The sequence below is a fragment of the Dasypus novemcinctus genome, chromosome X (genome assembly GCF_030445035.2).
Source record: "Dasypus novemcinctus isolate mDasNov1 chromosome X, mDasNov1.1.hap2, whole genome shotgun sequence".
NCBI classification, from domain to species: domain Eukaryota; kingdom Metazoa; phylum Chordata; class Mammalia; order Cingulata; family Dasypodidae; genus Dasypus; species Dasypus novemcinctus.
In genome coordinates this window covers 26,987,226-27,009,167 of record NC_080704.1, presented here as the reverse complement: position 1 = coordinate 27,009,167, position 21,942 = coordinate 26,987,226, and the positions used below count along the sequence as shown (strand labels likewise).

Here is a 21,942-nt window from a genome sequence, read left to right as displayed (position 1 = left end):
AAGGAATTCAATTAGCCAAGGAGCATGTGCTCATATTTATGTGTTCTTCGCAGTTAATTAGTTGACTGGGACAAGGATTGTTCTAGCAGTACAAGTGTTAAAACCAAAACTATATGTAGATTTTACAAAATATTTTCTACTGATAGACAATCCCTGAATGCTATAATCTAGAAAAGGAATCTGTAATAACTTGAGCTCCAAAGAAAATTTAAAAATATATTTTATCTTTTTTGTTGTTGTTGATCATCACTTGTCCAGGCATTGGGTAGCGAGAAGTTACTAGTAACTTGAGCTAGAATAAGGATCTGGAGTTCTTGACCTCTTCAATGCCTTGTCTTCTCCGTCTGTGTTAACCCTTAAAATAGTGTGTGGCCAGTATATATTATTGAGTATAATATTAATGAGGTGAAGCACTTGCACTCTCTCATGGACCTGTTTGCTTCCCTTGTTTCCAGTCCAAACCCCTGATAGTGCTGAACTAGCAGCCTTTGGTCACTAGGATAAGCTGCTTTTATTCGGTCAGATAGCTACCGGTGCTGGAAATAAAGCTGTTTGTAGATTGCATCTTTGTATATTAAATTTGTAAAGTGAAGTTCAATATATTTTATGTTGCTATGGTTAGGAGCCAACACTTAAGCAACAGTGAGTCAAAATCAACTTAAATGGGGAGCAGATGTGGCTCAAGCATTGAGAGTCTGTTTCCTACATGGGAGGTCCTGGGTTGGGTCTTTGGTGCCTCCTAAAAACAAGTAAACAAAGGGAAAAAACCCATGTGGCTCAGTGCTTGAGTGCTGGCTTCCTGCATATCTGGGTTCAGTCCCCAGCCCCGGTACCTAAAATAAAACAAAATAAAAAACAAAACAAAAAAACACACTTATTTTGGTAGGATGGATTTGGTTTTATTTGATTTTGCTGGGGATTTAGGAATTTCTGCGTAAGTCCAGTGATTACTCTCTTAGAGCAGAAAGGGTTAATGCAGTTTTTAAAAGTTGATTACCTTTTTAAAAAAATATTTCTACCCATCCCCTCGTTGTTTGCTTTTGCTGTGTCTGTTTGTTGTGTGCTGGTCTTCTGTTACTAGAGGCACCGGGAACCGAACCCAAGGATCTCCCATGTGAGAGGGAGGTGCTAATCGCCTGAGCCACCTCAGTTCCCTGCTTAGTTGCATCTCCCATTGTATTTCATCACTGTCTCTTGGTTGTGTCATCTCACCGCGTCATCTTGTTGCATCAGCTACAGTGTGTCAGCTCACTGCCTTGTGTGTCTACTCCAGGAGGCACCGGGAACCGAACCCAGATCTCCTATGTGGCAGGCAGGAACTCAGTCATCTGAGCCACATCCGCTTCCCATTGATTAGCTTTTAATTGCACTTAGCTTATTTATTGAGGAACTGTAATGTGATAATAAAGAGTAAAATAAATGTTTATAACTAATTTGCTCAGCTGTTTATTAAGTTGAATCTGGACTTCTGAAGCTACTAAAACAGAGAACGAATAAATCCATTAAACCAGGTCAGTACTTTTTATTTGTTTTGTAGATAATTACCTTATTGGGCTCTGCTCTTAAGAAATGTTTACTCTAGTTGGAGAGATGATTTGTTGAGTAACCTCATATGCAAACATACGTATATTTGTGAAACCGGTGCAGACCCCTACAAGACGGTATATTATACTAAGGGTATGGCATGGCCCAGTGCTCTGGCAAGAGGCACAGGTCTTTGGGTTGTCGGGGAAGAACCCATGGAACCTACTCTAAGTGTGTTTTTTCTTGTTTTATAGACTTTGTACCTTGAGCAAGGGCCTGCTTGTTCCTGCCAGAGGACTGGCTCAAGGATCCCAGAATTCCAAGATTCACATTAATGAAGGTAAGGATGAGTGTTTAACTTTAATGCTAATGTGGCAAAAACCCCTCATGTACTTTTGTTTGGGAGGTTTATAGAACAATAGTTGAGGGTATATGAGGCATATTAAGGTAGATCTGGTGTAAACTTTTCTCTTATAAAATGACTAGGATAGCTGCATAATATCTTTGGATAGAAATCACATTCAGAATTTGAGCTGTCTCTGGAATCCTTGGGGACCAAGCTCTTTTAGTTAAATGATTTCTATTTCCTGTGCATAGGTACTGAATGGGGGAAGGCATGGGAAAAAGAGACCTAATGTATAAGTAAGAGGTGGGCCCTTCAGTTGTACCAACTAAATGCTCCTAGTCCATAGTTTTGTTAGAGGTACCTTGTTAATCCCATGCTTAATTAAAGTTAATTTCAATTACTAATCTTATATGCAAGCTATGGATTGTCCTTATCAATTTAGGATTATTTATTATAATTCAAATAGTGGTTTTTTTAAAGGGTTCCGATAAATATATGTATGTGTATACATATACTTTAAAATTCTACTTTCCTTCTTGACCCTTGGTACCTGCCTTTTTCTTTACACTGACTAAACTGGTAATAATCATTTTTATGCCAGTGAGCATCAGTAGTCTGAATACTGTTTGTGGTACTTTCTGACCATTTTTTTATTAGAGGAACTCAGGAATTAAAAATCAGAAGTAAACTGATTTACTAGCGGTTATTTTTTGCAGTTCTTTATGATTTAATTGTAATCAGAGTTTGCACCAAATTTATGGTATAGATACAATTGTTTGATAGAAAAATTAGCTAATTTTTCATGAAATTTGAAGTACAAGTTAATCTAACCATATTTGGCTTTGGTCAGTTAAAAGCTACTGAAGGAACAAGGATTGCTATAGTTAATTTCCTATTATTGGAATAGATACTTTGAAATGCTAGAAAAAAACACTATGTTATTTGAAATATTTTAGATTAAATTTTTTTTGTTTTGAATTAATACTGGTTTTCTCATTTGTTTTTCCCTTCATCCATATAGCATGTTTACCTATTCATGTGAATAATGGTGTGTGGTAATTAGTAACAACTTTTTTTTAAGTGCTCTTTTTTTAAAGCACTAATTCATTCTTGCACTTTTGGGCAATGTACATTAACTAAAATGAAGTTCCTTTCTTTGCCTTACCTTAATTTAATTATTTGTTTCATTTTTCTGGGGTAATCTTTTCTAACGATTAGTACAGCATGAACATAGGAGAAATCAATTATAATGAGAGTCAGGTTTGGATATTTTCATGTCCAAGTATCAGTCTCTGCACTAAGTAATATGTATTGTCTATGAGAAGCTAGGTGTGGCTGCTGTTCATACATCTCCATCATGAAGGGACTAATCTGCTGACACTGCTGCAGTCCCACTGGATGAATCATTGGAGTTCTGCTCTTTTCATTTGTTTATATGAATCACAGTGATTGGCAAAACGGTATTCTTTTTTGCACTAAAGGGATAGTAGTAGTTTTAAGTTTTCAGGGAGCAGAGACCTGCTCCCTTCCCTGAGCTATTTGTTGTGTCATTAAATGGAAATCCATGGATCTTTAAAGCTTCTGAATGCATGAATTGTTTTTCATAGTTCTTGAGCTCATTGCCATATTCCAGTTCTCATTTTCCTTTGTTTCATGGAGTGACCTCTTTATTTTGGTTTCAGTTCGAGATAAGTTGCGGGAGATAGTAGGAGCATCAACAAACTGGAGGTACGTACTCTTGGGTGCATTCATCCTTTCATCCCCGAAGTGTTGTGCTAAGCTTTATTTACGCCCTTGTGGCCCTGAACTCAGAGATGGATTGAGTTTTTTGGCTTGAGGAGATCAATCTTTCTTTTTTTTTTTCAGATAAAATATTATAGGTTTATTTAAAACTTAATTCTCACCTTGAGTATGCAAAATACAAACTCCACAAAATGTTCATTTTTTTTACTTTGTAGTTTACAAATTTACAAAATACATGTATGCTTAAATTTAGATTACATATTTATTAAGGCAAGGAACTATATAGAAAAAAAAATTTGTTCTGCTCGGGATACTCGGGAATAAACCATTGTACAAATTATTGCACATCTGAAACCAGTGCTTAAACAGACTGTCTGCATAACAAATGTTAAAGTAAATCAGGTGTATTTACCTGACTTAGGTCATAAATGTAGATGGGAAGATAAAAATAGATTTTCCTTGTCAAAGTATGCAGCAGTTTGAGAGCTTCCTCATTTGGTACCTTTAGAACCAAGATTCACTAAGCACCATCATTTAGGCTATTAAAACGCATTTTCTGTACCTGAATTTCTTTCTCTTCTAATATCGTAATAATGGCTTTTCTAAGGCAAAGAGAATAAAGATCAACTTTCTAACATACTCATTAGTCGATGCATCATTGCCTTAAAATTATGTGATTTACATTGTACTTTGTTTTTCAAAGGGAATTCAGGTCACCTCACTGATTCTTAGAAGGAAAACGTGTGAAGTGCTTATGGCATATATTCTTTTCTTTTACATACGCTCAACCTGCAACTCAGATTCCATGACTAATCTTTATAAAAAAAGACCTAATATTTAATTTTGATCTCTTTGTATGAAAAATCTCAAGTATACTGAAAAGTCGAAAGAATGAACATCTATGTACCTACCACCTGGATTTGATAATGAACACTTTTCCATATTTGCATCTCTTTCTCTCTCTAGGCTGAACCATTTCTAAGTAAATTATAGACATCATGACACTTGAACATGCATCTCCAGTGAATAAAGATATTCTCCTACATAATAAAATCAATGGTTGTGCATATCTAACAAATAAGATACTATTTTCATAAAAAATTGACAGTAGTTCCTTAATAGTATATTACCCAGTCCATATTCAGATTTCAGCTGTTCCCAAAGTGTCTTTTACAGCTTTTTAAAAATTTAAATCAAGATTCACTGAAGGATTGTGTGCTGCATTTGTTGGCTATGACTCTTTAATGTTCCGTAATCTAGAATAGTTGATAGTTGTTCGCCCCCATTTTTGTCCATGAGCTTGACTTTAAAGAGGTCAGGTCATTTGTCTTGTAGAATGTTCCACATTCTGGATTTATATGATGACATTTAAATTCTTGTTCTATGCCCTGTATTTTTTAAAATTTTTATTCTTTTAAAGATCCTTAGATTACATAAATGTTACATAAAAAATATAGGGGATTCCCATATGCTCTGCTCCCTACCCTTCCCACATTTTTCTATATTAACAACATTCTTCATTAGTGTGGTACATTTGTTACAGTTAATGGACATGTATTGGAGCATTGCCACTAAGGGTGGATTATAGTTTACATTGTAGTTTACACTACAGTTGAGTCCAGCTCTGTCACACTGGGGAACATATGCTTTGTATTTTTTGTAGGCTGTAAATTAAAGGTAAAGACTTAATTAAATTCATGCTAAATTTTTCTAGCAATAATAATCAGTGAAGCTTAGGAAGATATAATAATATTGTCAACATTTTAGTTCCCTATCCCTTGTCTCTTTTTTTTCCTCTTCCATCTTAATTTTCTTTTTCTTTCCTTTCTGTATCCTTTTTATTTTCCCATCCTTTTTACATTTTGATTTGCCTTCTACACTTCTTTTGGGTGTACTTCATTTTTCCTCCTCTTTCTCTCCTGAAATTGAAGGTGGTGGGGATGGGGGAGGGGGTGGGGGTGCAGAGAGGGAGACTGAGAGGAAAGAGGGAGCTGGGACACAGACAATACAAGAATTGTTGAGGTGAGAGATGGGAATATGGCATTCAGTAGCCATGTCATTCTTTAGCCCATATATCTACATATTGTGTACATGTCTGTGTATTTGTAATTTGATTTCAAATATTTTATTCTTTGAATAAACTTTTTGCTGAGGGTAAATATATGGCCCATTTGGGTTTATATCACTTTTAAGTATATTTTTCCTTATCTGCAAGCCTAAGAAATTTTACCAGAAATTTTCAGTTTCACCAAGTGGCAGGAGGGATGGGAGGGAAGGAAGTGATGATGTTGGTCCAGACCTTCTTTTTCCTCTTTTGATGGCCTGTATGTCACTGGAATTGTGTGAATGCACTGTTATTTTATGAAGCTTGCATCCTTTCTTCTCAGAGACCATGTGAAAGCAATGGAGGAACGAAAACTACTTCACAGTTTTTTGGCTAATTCACAGAAAGAACTGCCACCGAGGAGAATGAAGGACAGTTATATCGAAGTTCTCTTGCCTTTGGGCAGTCAGCCTGAATTACGAGAGAAATATTTGACTGTTCAAAACACTGTAAGGTAACAGCATTTTTTGTTATGTTTTTAGTATATTCACAGGGTTGTGCAGCCATCACCACAATTAATTTTGGAACATTTTCACCATGCTAAAAAGTGTGTTGTGTATTTTTAATCATCATGATTTTCATTTAATTCACACTCTGCTTTATTTCGCAGATTTGGCAGGCTTCTTGAGGATCTTGACAGCTTAGGAGGTACTGGTATTATTTTAGTATTTCTCATACTTAGGTTATACCTTGAATCCTATGGCTTTTATTCTTTAGCCTGCATGGATAAGAATCTCTCATGTTCTAAAAGAGCAGAAAAAGGAGATCATCTTACCGCTGAATTGTCATTTTTTCCCCACAAACCTAGATTCCTATTTAATGGCATTACACATCTAATTAATCCTCCTTTCTAACAACTTTTTAAAAAAGATTTATTTATTTTATTTTATTTTATTCCCCCCCCCCATTGTCTGTTCTCTGTGTCTATTTGCTGCATGTTCTTCTTTGTCCGCTGCTGTTGTTGTCAGCAGCACTAGGAATCTGTGTTTCTTTTTTTTTTTGTTGCGTCATCTTGTTGTGTCAGCTCTCTGTGTGTGTGGCGCCATTCCTGGGCAGGCTGCACTTTCTTTCGCGCTGGGCGGCTCTCCTTATGGGGCGCACTCCCTGCACGTGGGTCTTCCCGATGCCGGGGACACCCCTGCGTGGCACAGCACTCCTTGCGCGCATCAGCACTGCGCATGGGCCAGCTCCACATGGGTCAAGGAGGCCCGGGGTTTGAACTGTGGACCTCCCATGTGGTAGACGGACACCCTAACCACTGGGCCAAGTCCGCTTCCCTCTAACAACTTTTTACAATCAATCTCAAACTTATGGAAAAGTAGCAAATAGAGTAGAAAGGATTCCCCCTACCCCCCGGAATCATGTGGGAGTAAGTTGCTAGCATGATGCCATGTCACCCCGAAGTATTCTTTTTGGTGACGCATATGGGGAATGAACCCACAAATATTTTAATGTGTATTTCCTACAAACAAGGACATTCCCTTGTATAACTGTAATATAGCCATCAAAATCAGGAAATTAACATTGGAACCTTAACATTGTCTAATCCTCAGATTGCATTAAACTTTTGCCATTGGTTCCAATAATGCCTTTTATTATAGCAGAAGGATACAGTTCTGAATCACATACTGCATTTAGTTGTCATGTCAGGAATGGTTCCTCAATCTTTCTTTGACTTTCATGACCTTGACACTTTTGAAGATTAGGCAAGTTCTTTTGTAGAATGTCCCTCGATTTGGGTTTTTCTGATATTTCCTCACGATTAGATTTAGGTTATGCATCTTTGGCAAGAAATTTTACAGATGCTGTTTTCTTATTGCATCCTGACAGGTGGTGCGTGATTTCAATTTGTCCGTTACTGGTGATGTTAACTTTGATTACTTGATTAGGGTGATACCTGCCAGGTTTCTTCACTGTAATTTTTCTCTTTTCCTCTTTGTAATAAGTATCTTATGGGGAGGTACTTTGAAACCATGTGAATATCCCAATACTCACCAAACTTTCAATTTATTATTTTAAAAATTAGTATGGACTCAGATTCCTATTTTATTGATTGGTTTGATTGCTTTATTGATTTGGTTATCTATATTGATGTTTAATTAGTCCCAGGACTGTCCCAGTCTCTTGAAGGTGGCTTCTGTGGTTTTTTTTTTTTTTTTTTTTTTTTAGGTATCCCCATTATTCTTTGAGTACTTCCTTATTCCTGGCACAACAGGCTGTTCTGGCCTTATCTTTTACTCTCTCTGCCCCAGTCCTGGAGTCAATCAAATTTCTGAGAACCCCTGGTTCTTTTAAATGGGGAATGGTATTTAGAAACCAAGATCTGGGTGCTAGGAGTAGTCATTGCTACTTGGATGTCACTGTTCCCATGCCCTCTCAAGTGAACAGACGTGGAGAATATATGTATATAAAAATACTTGTACATCTATGTTTATTTCTAAATCTATGTGTAAAATATGAAAACTGATACCTATTCACACTTGTATTTGCAATTCCAGTTCAACTATAGGCTTCATTCTCATTTCTCCCCTTTCCATATTTGTAATTCCCTTGTCCAACTAGCTCTGTTACCCTTGATATATTTACTTATTTGACCAGTTCCCCTGTGTGTAACTGGTTTGCTGCCACCCATAATCCCTCTTGGATGCTCCCCTTACCTCACTTGGGCTCTAACATGCTACACCAAGTACCCCACTGCAGGGTCACTCTCTTGAGCTAAGGCTGTGACATGTTGGGTCACTGCTCTTGTTGCCCCTCTGCATGGGCATCTGCCTCATCTTTCTCAGACTCTGACACCCTGTGCCTGGCTACTCTCCCATGCAGACACCTTCTTCACTCCTCTTGGGTTCCAATACCCTGCTCGAGGCTACCTTGCTTGCTTAAGAGTTTGATGAAAATCTCTAATAGCTTTCTTTTTACATTAGAGAAGTTGTGGGTTTACAGAAAAATCATGCAGAAAATAGAGTTCCCATATTACCCCCCATACACAGTTTTCCCTCTTATGAACAGTTTATGTTAGTGTTGTTCTTCTGTTACATCTAGTACTTTTTAAATGTAGACAAAAGTCCATTGTTAGGCTCATGTTTATCTACTTTTTTCCCCTCCGGATTGAGAGAACCTAGTTAAAAATTCTTATTAACATTTTAAAAATTATATATACAGTGACTTTGGTTTCTTTTGGTGTTCTGTATTCACAAATGCCCCTGCCACTAGTCCTGCTTTTTTCCTCATTAGCTCCTACTGATGGCCCATCTTTTTCACCCGCTCACTCAATTATAGTTCATTTGTTTAAGGAACTTGCCTTATTACTTTTTCCTCAGCTCGTGAACATATGCAAGTCTCTTCTGTCTTGAAATGAAAACTAGATAAAACCTCCTCCCTTATAACATTCCCAAAGTATCTTTCTCTCTCCTTTCATAGCTAACTTTTTGGAAAGAATTGGAAAAATTATTTGCTCTCAATGCCTCTACTTCCTGACTGCCTGCTATTTCTTTTCTTTTTTTTTAAGATTTATTTATTTATTTATTTATCTCCCCTTCCCCCCACCCCCACCCCGGTTGTCTGTTCTCTGTGTCTATCTGCTGTGTCTTCTTTGTCCACTTCTGTTGTCAGCGGCATGGGAATCTGTGTTTTCTTTTTGCTGCGTCATCTTGTTGTGTCAGCTCTCCGTGTGTGCAGCACCATTCCTGGGCAGGCTGTACTTTCTTTCGTGCTGGGCGACTTTCCTTACGGGGCGCACTCCTTGGGCATGGGGCTCCCCTACGCGGGGGACACCCGTGCGTGGCAGGGCACTCCTTGCGAGCATCAGCACTGCGCATGGGCCAGCTCCACACGGGTCAAGGAGGCCCGGGGTTTGAACCGCGGACCTCCCATGTGGTAGGCGGACGCCCTAACCACTGAGCCAAGTCCGCCACCCTATTTCTTGATCTACTGTGATCTGATTGTTGCCTCTCCATGCCACTGAAACTCTTACCAAGCTCACTGTTGACCCTCTTATTGCAACCTAATGGATGCTTTTCAAGGCTTTCCTGTCCCCTTTGCAGCTTTTGATATTATTCAATGTATCCTTCGACTTTGGCAACATTTCCTCTTGCCTCTCTGGCTGGTTGCTCCTTCCTTCCTAGTGTCCATTGTAGATTCCTCTTTCTCTAGTGATCCTTTAAATGTTGGTTGTCCCAAGGGTTTTGTTTTCTCTCTCTCTCTCTTTTTTTTTTTAAGGAGGTACCGGGGATTGAATCCAGGACCTCATATATGGGAAGAAGGTGCTTAACTGCTGAGCTACATCTCCCCAGTGAGAGTTGTTTTTTTGTGTGTGTTTGTTTTTAGGAGGTACCAAGGATCGACACTGGGATCTCGTATATAGGAAGCAGAAACTCAACCACTTGAGCTACATCTGCTCCCTATTTTTTAAAAATAAAATTTAAGCATATCATTCATACATGAACATACATAAAGAATAAGCATATAGTAAAATTTTTAAATTTACAAAACATGCATGCATATCCTCATACAAGTCTCCCCTACATCTCCCTATCATCAGCACCCTGCGTTGTTGTGAAGCATTTGTTACAAACTATGAAAGAGCATCATCAAAATATGACTATGGATGCTGGACCTTTATATATCCTGCTTAACCTACTAAATGCACTGGGGGAGAGTGTGAACTACAGGGTAACCTATTATCTATGTGGTGCAGCAGTGCTCCAAAATGTGTTCACCGAGTGCGATGAGTGTGCCACAATGATAAAAGAGGTTGTTAGTTTGGGAGGAGTGGGGTGGGGTGGTGGGGGTATATGGGAACCTCTTATATTTTTTAATGTAACATTTTTTTTGTGATGTATGTATCTTCAAAAATATATAATTTACAAAAATAATGGGGCGGGGTGTGGGGAGTGGGGTATATCGGAACTACTTATGTTTTTTATGGTTTTTAATGTAACATTCTTTGTGATCAAGAAACTTTAATTTAAAAAATGTAAAAAAAACCCCACATTGGCTGACAAAAAAACAAACAAAAAAAATATGACTACTGAGGGAAGTAAATGTGGCTCAAGTGATTGAGCTCCCGCCTACCACACGGGAGGTCCCAGATTCAGTTCCCAGTGCCTCCTGGAGAAGATGTGCAAGACAGCAAGTGGGCGTGGTGGGCTGATGCAACAGATGACACAACAAGCGATACAAAGAGAAAACACGGGAGAGACAAGAAAGCAGGGAGCTGAGGTGGCTGAAGTAATTCAGTGCCTCTCTCCCATATGGGAGGTCCAGGTTTGGTTCCGGAGCCTCCTAAAGAGAAGATGAGCAAACACAGAAGAACACACAGGGAATGGACACAGAGAGCAGACAAGTGCAAACAACGAGGAGGGGGGGAACAAATAAATAAATCTTTAAAAAAAATATGACTACTATCTATAGCCCCTATAGTTACACCTATTTGGTGCATTTTCTCCCAACCCACCTGATTATTAACATACTGTGTTAGTATTACATATTTGTTATATAGTTCCTTAGAGATGTTCTCATATTCTGTTAACCACAATCTATCTTCCACCACTGGATTCCCTGTGTTATACAGTCCCATGCTTTGTACAAGCCATTCAAAGTGTACACTCAATAGCTCTCATTTTTATCACGCTGTCACACTGTCATCGCCTCAGTCAATTTTAGAACATTTTCGTTACTCCAAAAGGAAAAATCCCATACTCCATTATACCTGCCTATTCTTGTCCTTTAGAATTGATATAATACCTTCTTTGCCATTGCTGCAAAAATATTACACTATTACTGCTAATTATCGTTTCTAAGTTTCATCAGTTGTAATTTTCCCCTATTTTTAACACTTTGTAAAAGAACATTCTTACATTTATACTGTTACCCACAATCTTCATCCACCACCAAAATCAATATGTTATACATTCCCTAGATTATTTGACAGCTTCCTTTTAATTGATACTTATGTCCACAGACTACCCCTTTCAGCCACAATCATATTTATAAATCAGCAGTGTTAGTTCTACTCACTATAATGTGTTACCATGAACTGTATTCATTTCCACACTTTTACAATAAACCTTATTAGAAGTTCTGTACACGGGAACGAGTGTAGCTCAGTGGTTGAACGCCAGCTTCGCATGTACGAGGTCCTGGGTTCAATCTCCGGTACCTTCTAAAAAAAATTCTACGTACATTAAGCATCCTTCTGTTCTTTTTTCACTCTGTATATTTTCTGTAAACTCACCTACTCCCAGTGCTTCAGTCGTGATCAGTATGCTACACACTTGTGAAGCTATATTTCCTGCCCTGCTCTTCTGAGTTCTACACCTCTTTGTTCCCTTGCTTACTGGACATCTTCGTTTGGATGTGTCATGGGCTTCTTGTATATAATATGTTGAAAACTGCCCATTCTTCTCTTCCTGTATTCTCTTTTTTCAGTGAATGGTACCATTATTCTCATTCATCCATGCTAGAAACCTGGGTTTATTCAAGTTTTGTCAATTCTACCTCCTCCTCATATTTTGAATACTTTCTCTTCATTTCTGTTACTATTGCCATAAATCAGACCCACATGATTTCTGGGTACCACAAAGGCTTTTAAACTGAACTTATTGTGTTTAGCCTCATTTTCCTCACTGTATCCTCTAGCAGATGCATGGACAGAAGGATTTATTGTCACTTAACAAATATATATTAAGCACAGACCTTGCCCTGAGGGTTGTTTATACACATTTGAATGAATTATGGGGGAAGCAAGGAGACAGCTAAACATATAATTATAACACAGCTTTAAATATGTTGATATTTGTAAGGTGAATAGAACTTGCTTGGCACATATAAATGCTTGTTAAAATATGGAAAGTATACAGATAACCACAGGGTAGTGTAGGAGCTGAGGCTGTTACAGGCAAGGAGGAATAACTGAGCAAAATATCTGCTTCATGATTAGGAAAGAATAGGAAAATAGCTGAATTGTTGATTTGTTTCTCATTTCTGAACCTGTATGGCTGACAAATATCAGGCTTGTGCTGAGTTTTTACTCTGATTTAGACACTGTGTCTCTGGAGTGGTGACAAGCTACTTGATGGTCCTAGGGTTTGACTTAGGTTTCCTCACATCTAAAATTAAGGGGGCGGGGGAGAAAAAAAGGGAGTGTCTGTAGTTCAGTGGTTGAGTGCCTGCTTCCCATGTATGAGGTCCTGGGTTCAATCATTGGTACTTCCTAAAAAAAAAAAAAAATTAAGGGAGCAGTGAGATTAGAGGATCTCTATATCTATTTAATTTATAAAAGTCTTTGGTCCAAGGATAAGATCACTGGTAGAATGTAGGGAGTTGGGTCTTCAAAACAATCTGAGAATTTTTATGGATTTCAAGGAGTAAGTTGTAAATGTCGAGAAATAATTTTGCTTTCCCTCTATTTGGTACTTGTCCTGTTTTCCTACAGTTCTTATTTGCTACACACACACCAAAATTCCATCATCTAAGATGTCTCCTTTATCAATAGTTACAGCCCTGGTGGACAAGATTGGTAAGCAATATCATTTCCTGTGTCTATAGAATTCTTAGTAATTAGAAGGTGTTACTGAAATTAGAAGAAATATTCTTCCTTTGTGGGGGATTTATATATATATGTATATGAAAATGCATGGAATGCTATATACCACAATCTTTATTATAATTATCTTTGGGTGGAAGGGTTTTGTATGATTCCAATTTTATAGCTTACATATTTTTTGGATTGCATTGTTTACCTTTTTTATAAAAGAGTATTTCCTTTGTATGTTAAAAAGGTATTTTTATTTTGAAGACAAGAAAAAAATGTGGTGAATTTGCCAAAGTTTCAGTAGAAACTATCAATTATCAGTATAGAAAATTTTTGGTATGGATTGGACACAGAATGATTTTCTGTTTTTTAGATATGTGTAAGAAGAACATAAGTCCAGAACAGGACATTAAGCTTAGTGGCCATGTTAGCTGGGTTGGGAAGACATCCATGGAAGTGAAGATGCAAATATTCCAGGTCTGTATGCCCCTGAGGATTGCCCACTTGTTCCAATACAACCAGTTTGCCTCAGTGAAGGAGAAGCTTATTTCCTTATCTCTGCTTAGGCAGGTATATAGCTCATTACTTCTAGAAAAATAGTTGAAGTTCATGTCCTATAGATGGTGGGTTATTAATATTACTCCCCTGCATAAAGACCAACAGATTGCTTGATTGGTGTTTGTTAGTTTCAAATCATATATAGCCCCAAATTTAAGATGCTTGTTTCTGATTTTGCCCAAGAAAATTTCACAAAAGTTAGAGTTACGTTAGGCATGATTGGGAATGGACTATTACAGCTGTTAGCAACAGCCCCTTGAATGAGCAAGACTCAGAATAGCTATTATAAAGAAATGAAGATATTTGTCAGGAAAAAGGATTCCAAAGATGATAATAGGACAGAAATCAAATTCATTGTGGGTACGTCCAAGATTTCATTGTGAAAAACTTATTTAAGAATACCTTACTCCTTTATGCCAGGTTATTCAGTAGGCCTGTTATTCAGATATTTTTTTTTTCTGTAATGGAATTGTGAGTCATTTCACCTTTTGGAAAAAGTCTGAAGTTTACTCTGTAATAATTAAAATTATTTGTTAAAATGGTTAAATAGTTTTTTATTCAGTACTATATAAAAGCAGTTGAATTGTCAATTCCTGTCTTTATAACTGATAGTAATACTGTTTTTAAAACAAAAAAATAATAAAGTTGCTGGAATGCTGCTTTGATTTATCCACATTATTTTTTGTCCTCATTTAAGTATATTTTAATAAATTTTTTTCATGCTTACATTAAAAAAAAGTTTTATTGAGATAAACTCACATACCATACAGCCCATCCAAATTGTACAATCATTGGCTTTTAGTATAATCAGAGTTGTGCATTCATCACCACAATCCATTTTAGAACATTTTCATTACTTCAAAAAGAAAAACTCCATACCCCTTAGCACTCACTTATCAATCACTCTATCCTTCCCCAGCCCTATATAATGCTAATCTATTTCTGTCTCTATAGATTTATTTATATTTACATTTTATATAAATGGAATCATACAACTTTGTGTTTGTTTTCTTTCACTTAACCTAATGTTTTTTTAAAAAAGTTGTTATTTTAATTAGAGAAGTTGTAGGTTTACAGAAACGTCATGTAAAAACCACAACATTCCCATATACCCCCTTTTATAGACACTTTGTTTTAGTGTGATACTTTTGTTGTAATTGATAAAAGAATATTAAAATGACTGCATTATTTTTTAATCTTTATGGCTGATTCCTAGCCTCTGCTGAGTGCCATGCATGGCAGTTTCCTGGCATAGGACCTGCTTTTTAGGGAATTTTGATAATTTGGATCTTGGACAAATAGGTTAAAATAGAGATGCAGAAATTATTGGGAGTAGAGAGCTGATGCAAATCCATGTCAGATAGACAAGTTGAAAGATTTGTTTTAAATTTGCTTTTGACCTTTGCTGTTGCAGAGAGGCAGCTTGGAGATAAGCACTCTGCCATTCATCTCAGGTAGACCAGGTTTGAGTGCCAGCTCTGCTGCGTATTAGCCACATGACTGTGGGTAAATTGCTCACCTTCTTTGAACCTCTATTTTCTCAAGTCTGACATGACACTAGTAGTAGTAGTACCACACTATATGGTTGTGGTAAGGGTGAAATGAAAAAGGAAAAGAAGCACTTGGTACAATGCCTGACATACAGTAACCACTAATCAAATGTTGGCAGTAATGTTAACTTGTTAGCACTACTATTGACGTGGCCCCAAATTTCGTTTGCTTGACCATTAGACCTACCTTCCTGAGTGCCTGTCATAGTTCTCTACCTACATGTGCAATAGCTGCCTCAAATTCAGTGTCATCAGACTGAATGTGTTAGTTTCCTTTCCAATCCTGATCCTCCTCTAGTTTCCCCTTTGCCATCCTCCTATTCCTCTTAGCCCCAAACCTTTGTGATAGCTTTAATTTTTCCCTTTCCTGTGTAGCCTTTTGCCAGGTCTTACAAATTCATCACCCACAGCAACTCACTAGAATCTTTTCTTTCCCACACCCTTGGCCTCTGTGTTTTCTGTCTGCCGTTGGCTCTAGTGTGAGGGACTTTTAACTACCTTTTAATTAGTTGGCCTCCCTCTAGTCTATTCTCTGTCTGTTAGTTTTACACATTTTTACCATATAAATCTTCCAGAGCCAATCTTGAGTGTTGTTACCCCCTTCTCAAAAACCTTCAGTGATCATTATCTGTGAATTAAAATCTAAACTCCTTTGACTAGTTGGGATCCAAGGTTCTCCATGACCTAGCTCCAATTATATTCCTTCCATCTTGCCAACTTACCATCATATAACTTTTTTTTTAGGAGGTACTGGAGATTGAACCCAGGACCTTGTACACGAGAAGCAGGTGCTCAACCACTGAGCTACATCCACTTCCCAATGAGAGTTGTTTTTCACATTTGTTTGTTTTTAGGAGGTACCAGAGATCAAACCTGGGACTTCATACATGGGAAGCAGGCGCCCAACCACTTGAGCTACAACTGCTACCCATCATCATATACCTTCTTATTGCTCACTGCAGGACACTTTGAGCATCCTTTTTATTGCTCTGTGTGGGACTCTTTGAGGATCCTAAGAGTAGGGAGTTATTCATTTTGCATTCCCAAAGCATGGCACTTAGTAAGTGTTCACTGTAATAAAACTATAAACAGTAAGTGAAGGAATGCGTATCATTGTTTATGCCTTTTCCTTTCCCTGAAATTCCTTGTGCTCTGTCTCTGTATCCACGGTCCACCTGTGCTTCAGGGCCACGATATGCTGGAAGTCTTCTCTGCTCCTCCCAGCTCGTAGTACTGTTCCTTCCTCAGGACTCCTAGAGTACCCTTTCTCTGACCCTCTCTCCTGGCACCTGCTACTCTGCCCTGCGGAACTGCTAGTAAACAGGTCTTTCCCCATTACTAGACAGTGTGCCTCTCACCAGCTGGATTTGGGTTTGGGTCACCTAGTCCACTTTCAGGCATCCATTCATTTAATATTCATTTAGTAATTATTTATTGAGTGCCTAATTTGTGTTAGGCATACAACAGTGAATAAAACAGACAAACTCCATTCTCTTGGAGTTTGCATTCTAGCAGTGCTTAATAATTACCTATTGCCTCATTCATTCATCAGCAAACATCTGACTAGGTATCTGTTCTCTGCCAGTCTTTATGCTAAGTGCAAGGGATACAATGTGAACAAAAATGGTTTCTGTCAAGGAGCTCATGGTACAGTAGGGAAATAGCCACATAAATGAAAAGTTACAGCATATTAAATAGTATGCAGTATTTCCAAACAGGGATACTGTTGGCATTTTATGTGGGAAATTCTTTGTTTTGCAGGACTGCCCCCTGCATTGTAAGGTGTTTAGCTCCCAGATACCACCCCTTGCCAATTGTGCCCCCCAAGAGATGTGACAGTCAGAACCATCTTAACACATTTCCAGAGCTCTGGAGGCATCTACCTCCCTTACATGAGAATGCTGTCAAGAGAGGACCTTGTCTCCCAGAACAAAGGCGGGAATGGTTAACTTGGCCTAGGGAATAGGGATGGAAGGAATTTAAAGTCAAAGGCATGGAGGGGAGGTGTTCAACAGCATGAGGAGGTCTGGGACCTCTAAGTTATTGGCTGTGACTAGCACAAAAGATGGAAGTATGAGAGGAGTGTTTGATGAACGAATGGAGAGGAATCCTGGGCTCTATTGTGGAGAGCTTTATATATAGTGCTAAGAGGATTAGACCAAATGCTAGAAGAAAGGAGGAGCTGCTCTGTTCTGAGCAGAGTAGAGGCATGATAAGATTTGTCAGACCTTGGTGGATTATTGGAGGCTGAGATTGTCCCCATAGTTGAGGGGAAAGATAAGGTGATAAGGGCCTAAACAAACGATGAGGATGGGTTTGTATCATCTGTTGATGAGGGAACCGAATATATCCTTAGTTTGTAAATAGTTTATAATAGTTTCTTTTACTGCGTTTTGATATGACTCCTGGAAGTAGAGACTTCTAGGGTGTAAAGAAACACCTTCAAACCTCAAAGGCTTGTGCATTATAAATATTTAGTTTAATCTGTAGGATTATCACCAGTTTTATCCCTTCTTAGAAGCCCCTGTGCTCAGCTGAGGAAGCGTAAACATATTCTGGGAGTCAGCCCACTGGAAAGTTCCCTAAAAATATCAATGAATCTGAGCCTCCTCTTGACATAAAGGTGCAATGGACACAACCAATCCAGTGTCCACATAGAAGAGGTGGCATTGGATTGGGAAAAGTGGACATAATGGACAAAGGGTATGGGGAAAGGCAGGAAGAGATGAGAGGTGGAGGCGTCTTCGGGACATGGAGCTGCCCTGGATGGTGCTTCAGAGGTAATCACCGGACATTGTAAATCCTCACAGGGCCTACATGATGGAATAGAGGAGAGTATGGGCCATGATGTGAACCAATGTATATGAGGTGCAGAGGTGCCCAAAGATGTACTTACCAAATCCAATGGATGTGTCATGATGATGGGAACGAGTGTTGTTGGGGGGGGGGAGAGGGGGGGTGGGGGGGTTGAATGGGACCTCACATATATATTTTTAATGTAATATTATTACAAAGTCAATAAAAAATTAAAAAATTAAAAAAAAAAAAAAAACACAAAGCAAAAAGAAAAAAAAAAAATATCAATGTTTGTGAAAAAAGCAATAGGAGGTTCACCTGGATATGTGTGCTAGTGTGAGGACAAGTATGCTTGAAGAAAGCCAGAATTCTGTGTAATGTAGGGAAGCTAAATGCTTATGATGCAGAAGCACCCAGCAGGGTGCTATGTTTGGGCTTTTAGGTCTCTTCTCTGCTAGCCCACAAGTTCCTTGGTCATCCTGCCATTCTCAGAGTCTAGTGCTATGCCTGGCTTAGGGTAGGCAACTCAGCAGATGGTGGTTAATGCATGCACTTCTGTCTCTTCTAATTTCAGACTCTTTTGACGCATGCATATGTTAGAGTTGTAGGTCTTTCCAGTAAATGCATTTCTTACGTCTGCATTTTCTTTGCTTTATCTTTAGTTACAGGGAGATGACTATCATCCTGTTTTGGACGCAACGTTTGTAATGGTGGCTCGTGATTCTGAAAATAAAGGGTAATTGCTTTTTCCTGCCTAATTGTTTATTTTTAAAAATTTCAAAGATACATGGAACTGGAGAGCAGTATTTTATTTTCTTTATAAATCGTAAATAAAATCCTAGACATTATGACAGTTCACCTCTAAAAACTTTAGTATAGGCATCTATTAAGAGCCAAGGACATTTTCCTAAATAACTACATTAGCATTATTACCCCTAATGAAAACATGAGTAAGTTCTTAATATATTCTAATAGTCAGTTTATATTCAGGTTTCTTCAAATATCTTTTTATTTGAGTTTTTATTGTCAGCATTTTTATTTCCAGAAGATTGACTTGATAATTTTCAATTCCTTGCTGTCACTATTTATGTATTTATTTATTTGAAGAAGTTGTAGTTTTACAGAAAAATCATGCACAAAATACAGAGTTCCCATATACTACCTTATTATTAACACTCTGTGTTAGTTTGGTAAATTGTTACAATTCATAGAAGAACATTTTTGTAATTGTACTACTCACTGTATTCCATCATTTACATTAGGGTTCACTGTGTTGTACAGTCCTATAATTTTTCCCCCCAGCTGTCTTTTTAATGATTTGTTCAAAGCAAATTTCAAACAGGGTATGCATACTGCATTTTATTATGATTAATTATTTTTATTTTTATTTTTTAATATTTATTTTTTATTTTAAATTAAGCTTTAGATTACATACATGTTACATCACAAATATAGGAGATTCCCATATGCCCTACCCTTCCCCCTCCCCCACTTTCCCACATTAACATCTTTCATTAGTGTGGTACATTTTTAAATTGATGAATACATGTTGAAGCATTGCTACTAACCATGAAGTATAGTTTACATTATAGTTTACACTCTGCCCTGCAAGATTTTATAGGTTTTGACGAAATGTATAATGGCCTGTATCTGTCATTGCAGTGTCTTGCAGGACAATTCCAACGTCCCAAAAATGCACCCATGTTACACCTGTTCTTCCCTTTCCCTCCCTTCAGAACCTCTGGTGGCCACTGCCTTTATATCAATGTTACAAGTTCTTCCATTGCTAGAATAATAATAAGTCTTTAAGAGAATAATAATGTCTACGTTAGTCCATTGTTCATTCCCCAATCTTGAGGATTTTGGAATGGTGATGCCCACTCTGCTTTTAATTGAGAGGGGCCTTAGATCCCATGGGGCAGATGGATGAAACTGTCTTGCTTGCAGTTGTAGACACTCTCTGTTCCTTGGGATGGGCATTGGCCATCATCATCTCCTTGTTAGTTGTCCTGGGTGAGTCCAGTGAATTGGAGAGTAGATGTTGCAATTCTGCTATGTCGAGGCTCAACCAGCATGTGCACAGACCAAAGATTTAAGTCTCTGGGACATATATTTAACAATTTTAAAAAGTATTGTGCTAATTATCGGTTAAATAAAAGGGGGCAGAAGAGCTGTGTGTAGGGATACTATAAATGAGTCTAACTTTGTTACTGGGGAGCATAAATTTCAGAGTAAGGCCAGCTGACAAGGTGTCAAATTGCTGAGCCTCTCTGCCCTGCTTAGTGTCTAGACATCTTTAGAGCCCTCAGAAGCCCCACTGTTTGAGGCACTGTTTACTGTGACAGTCAATGAGATCCTGCTAAGACATGCATAAGAATAACCTCTGGAATGACCTCCTCACTCACTTTGAAATCTCTTGTCCATAAAAGCTCATTTGTATTTAATATTTCCCCCTTTTGGCCGAAGTCTTTTTCTAAGTGTGTTACTAATTGGTGCTTGGTAATAATCTCTCAGTGCCAGGGAGGCCTATCCCTGGGAGCCATGTCCCATGTTGGGGGGAAGGTAGTGCATTTATATGCTGAGTTTGGCTTAGAGAGAGGCCGCATTTGAGCAACAAAGAGGAGATAACTCTTAGGCAATATATAATACTACGCTAAGTTTCAATTTCACAAGAAAAGATTCATAAGTATAGTTATCAGTATCAAGGGCCTGGTGTAAAGGTCTGTTTTCTTTTGCTAGGCACTGCCCATGTATTTGGGGGATTCTTGCTGTTCTATTACAGAATATAGCAGTACTGCCCAGGATAGGAATTCAATATTCTTTCGGTTATTATGTGGGTCTTCACCCATAAACACATATTCATATATATGCCTTAGAGGCATGCCCCAGGTCCACCCCTACCCACAAGTCCCTCCATCACTGACACCCCGCACCAGTGATCTTTCCTCGCCACAGTTGTGACCCTTCTGTAATACAAAACCTCTCCAAAAACAAAGCCAAAAAAAAAATAAAATTAATGAGAAAATAATATCAACTTTTTGACTTGTTTCTTTTTTTGGTAACAGCTTTATTGAGCTATAATTCATAAAGCATACAATCCACCCATTTAAAGTGTAATATTCAATGGCCTTTAGTATATTAACAGAGTTGTATAACTTCTCAAGTTTGTTTTAATCTAAAATTATTGTGTGTCTCCCGGTCCCCTTTATTGTTTCATGGCATTAATTCATTGAAAGGTTTTATTGATTGTCTTATACAGTGCCCCACTTTCTGGATTTGTCTCATTGCTTCCTTGTGGTGTTTTTTGATTTTTTTCTCTATTCCTAGGATTTTCTGTAAACTAAAGTTAAATCTAAAGCCTTGATGTGATTCAGGTTCAACATACTTGACTAAAGTACTTTGTAGTGATGCTATGTATTTCATGTTGTATCTCATAAGGCATCATATCAGGAGGCACAGGTTGTCCCATTTATAGTGATGCTAAGATTGATCTATGGGCTCAAGTGGCGACAGCCTGATCTTTCCATTGTGAATTTGTTTTTCCTCTTACCATCAGTGATAACTGAAAGGGTATGCTTTGTCATCCTGCAAATAGCTAGTTCTTCATCAGTATTTCTCCAATGCTTTTAACATCCATTGCTGACCATTGCTTTAATTATTTTTATTAGTGGGTATAAAATGATTTTCAAATTCTGTCATTCCTTCTACATTTATTAGCTGGAGCCTGTGAAGATCTTTCCCTGATGAACTAGGGCAATTTTGTTTGTAAAGGAAGGTCAGGATCATC

At 38.0% G+C, this 21,942-nt stretch overlaps 1 protein-coding gene across 3 annotated transcripts in view; it reads left to right on the top strand.

Moving 5' to 3' along the window:
* The window catches only part of ACOT9 (acyl-CoA thioesterase 9), a 43,167-nt gene that overhangs the window by 9,484 nt on the left and 11,741 nt on the right, over positions 1-21,942 (top strand). For 2 of the 3 annotated variants that reach the window (XM_058291997.2, XM_058291996.2), the window contains exons 2-8: positions 1,779-1,864; positions 3,553-3,598; positions 6,001-6,171; positions 6,328-6,365; positions 13,153-13,236; positions 13,625-13,728; positions 18,818-18,891. In XM_058291997.2, the coding sequence (XP_058147980.1) occupies positions 1,779-1,864; positions 3,553-3,598; positions 6,001-6,171; positions 6,328-6,365; positions 13,153-13,236; positions 13,625-13,728; positions 18,818-18,891 (603 nt within the window). Of the gene's footprint in view, positions 1-1,778; positions 1,865-3,552; positions 3,599-6,000; positions 6,172-6,327; positions 6,366-13,152; positions 13,237-13,624; positions 13,729-18,817; positions 18,892-21,942 lie in introns of those variants that run through there. The other variant, XM_004449823.5, reaches the window with a different exon arrangement.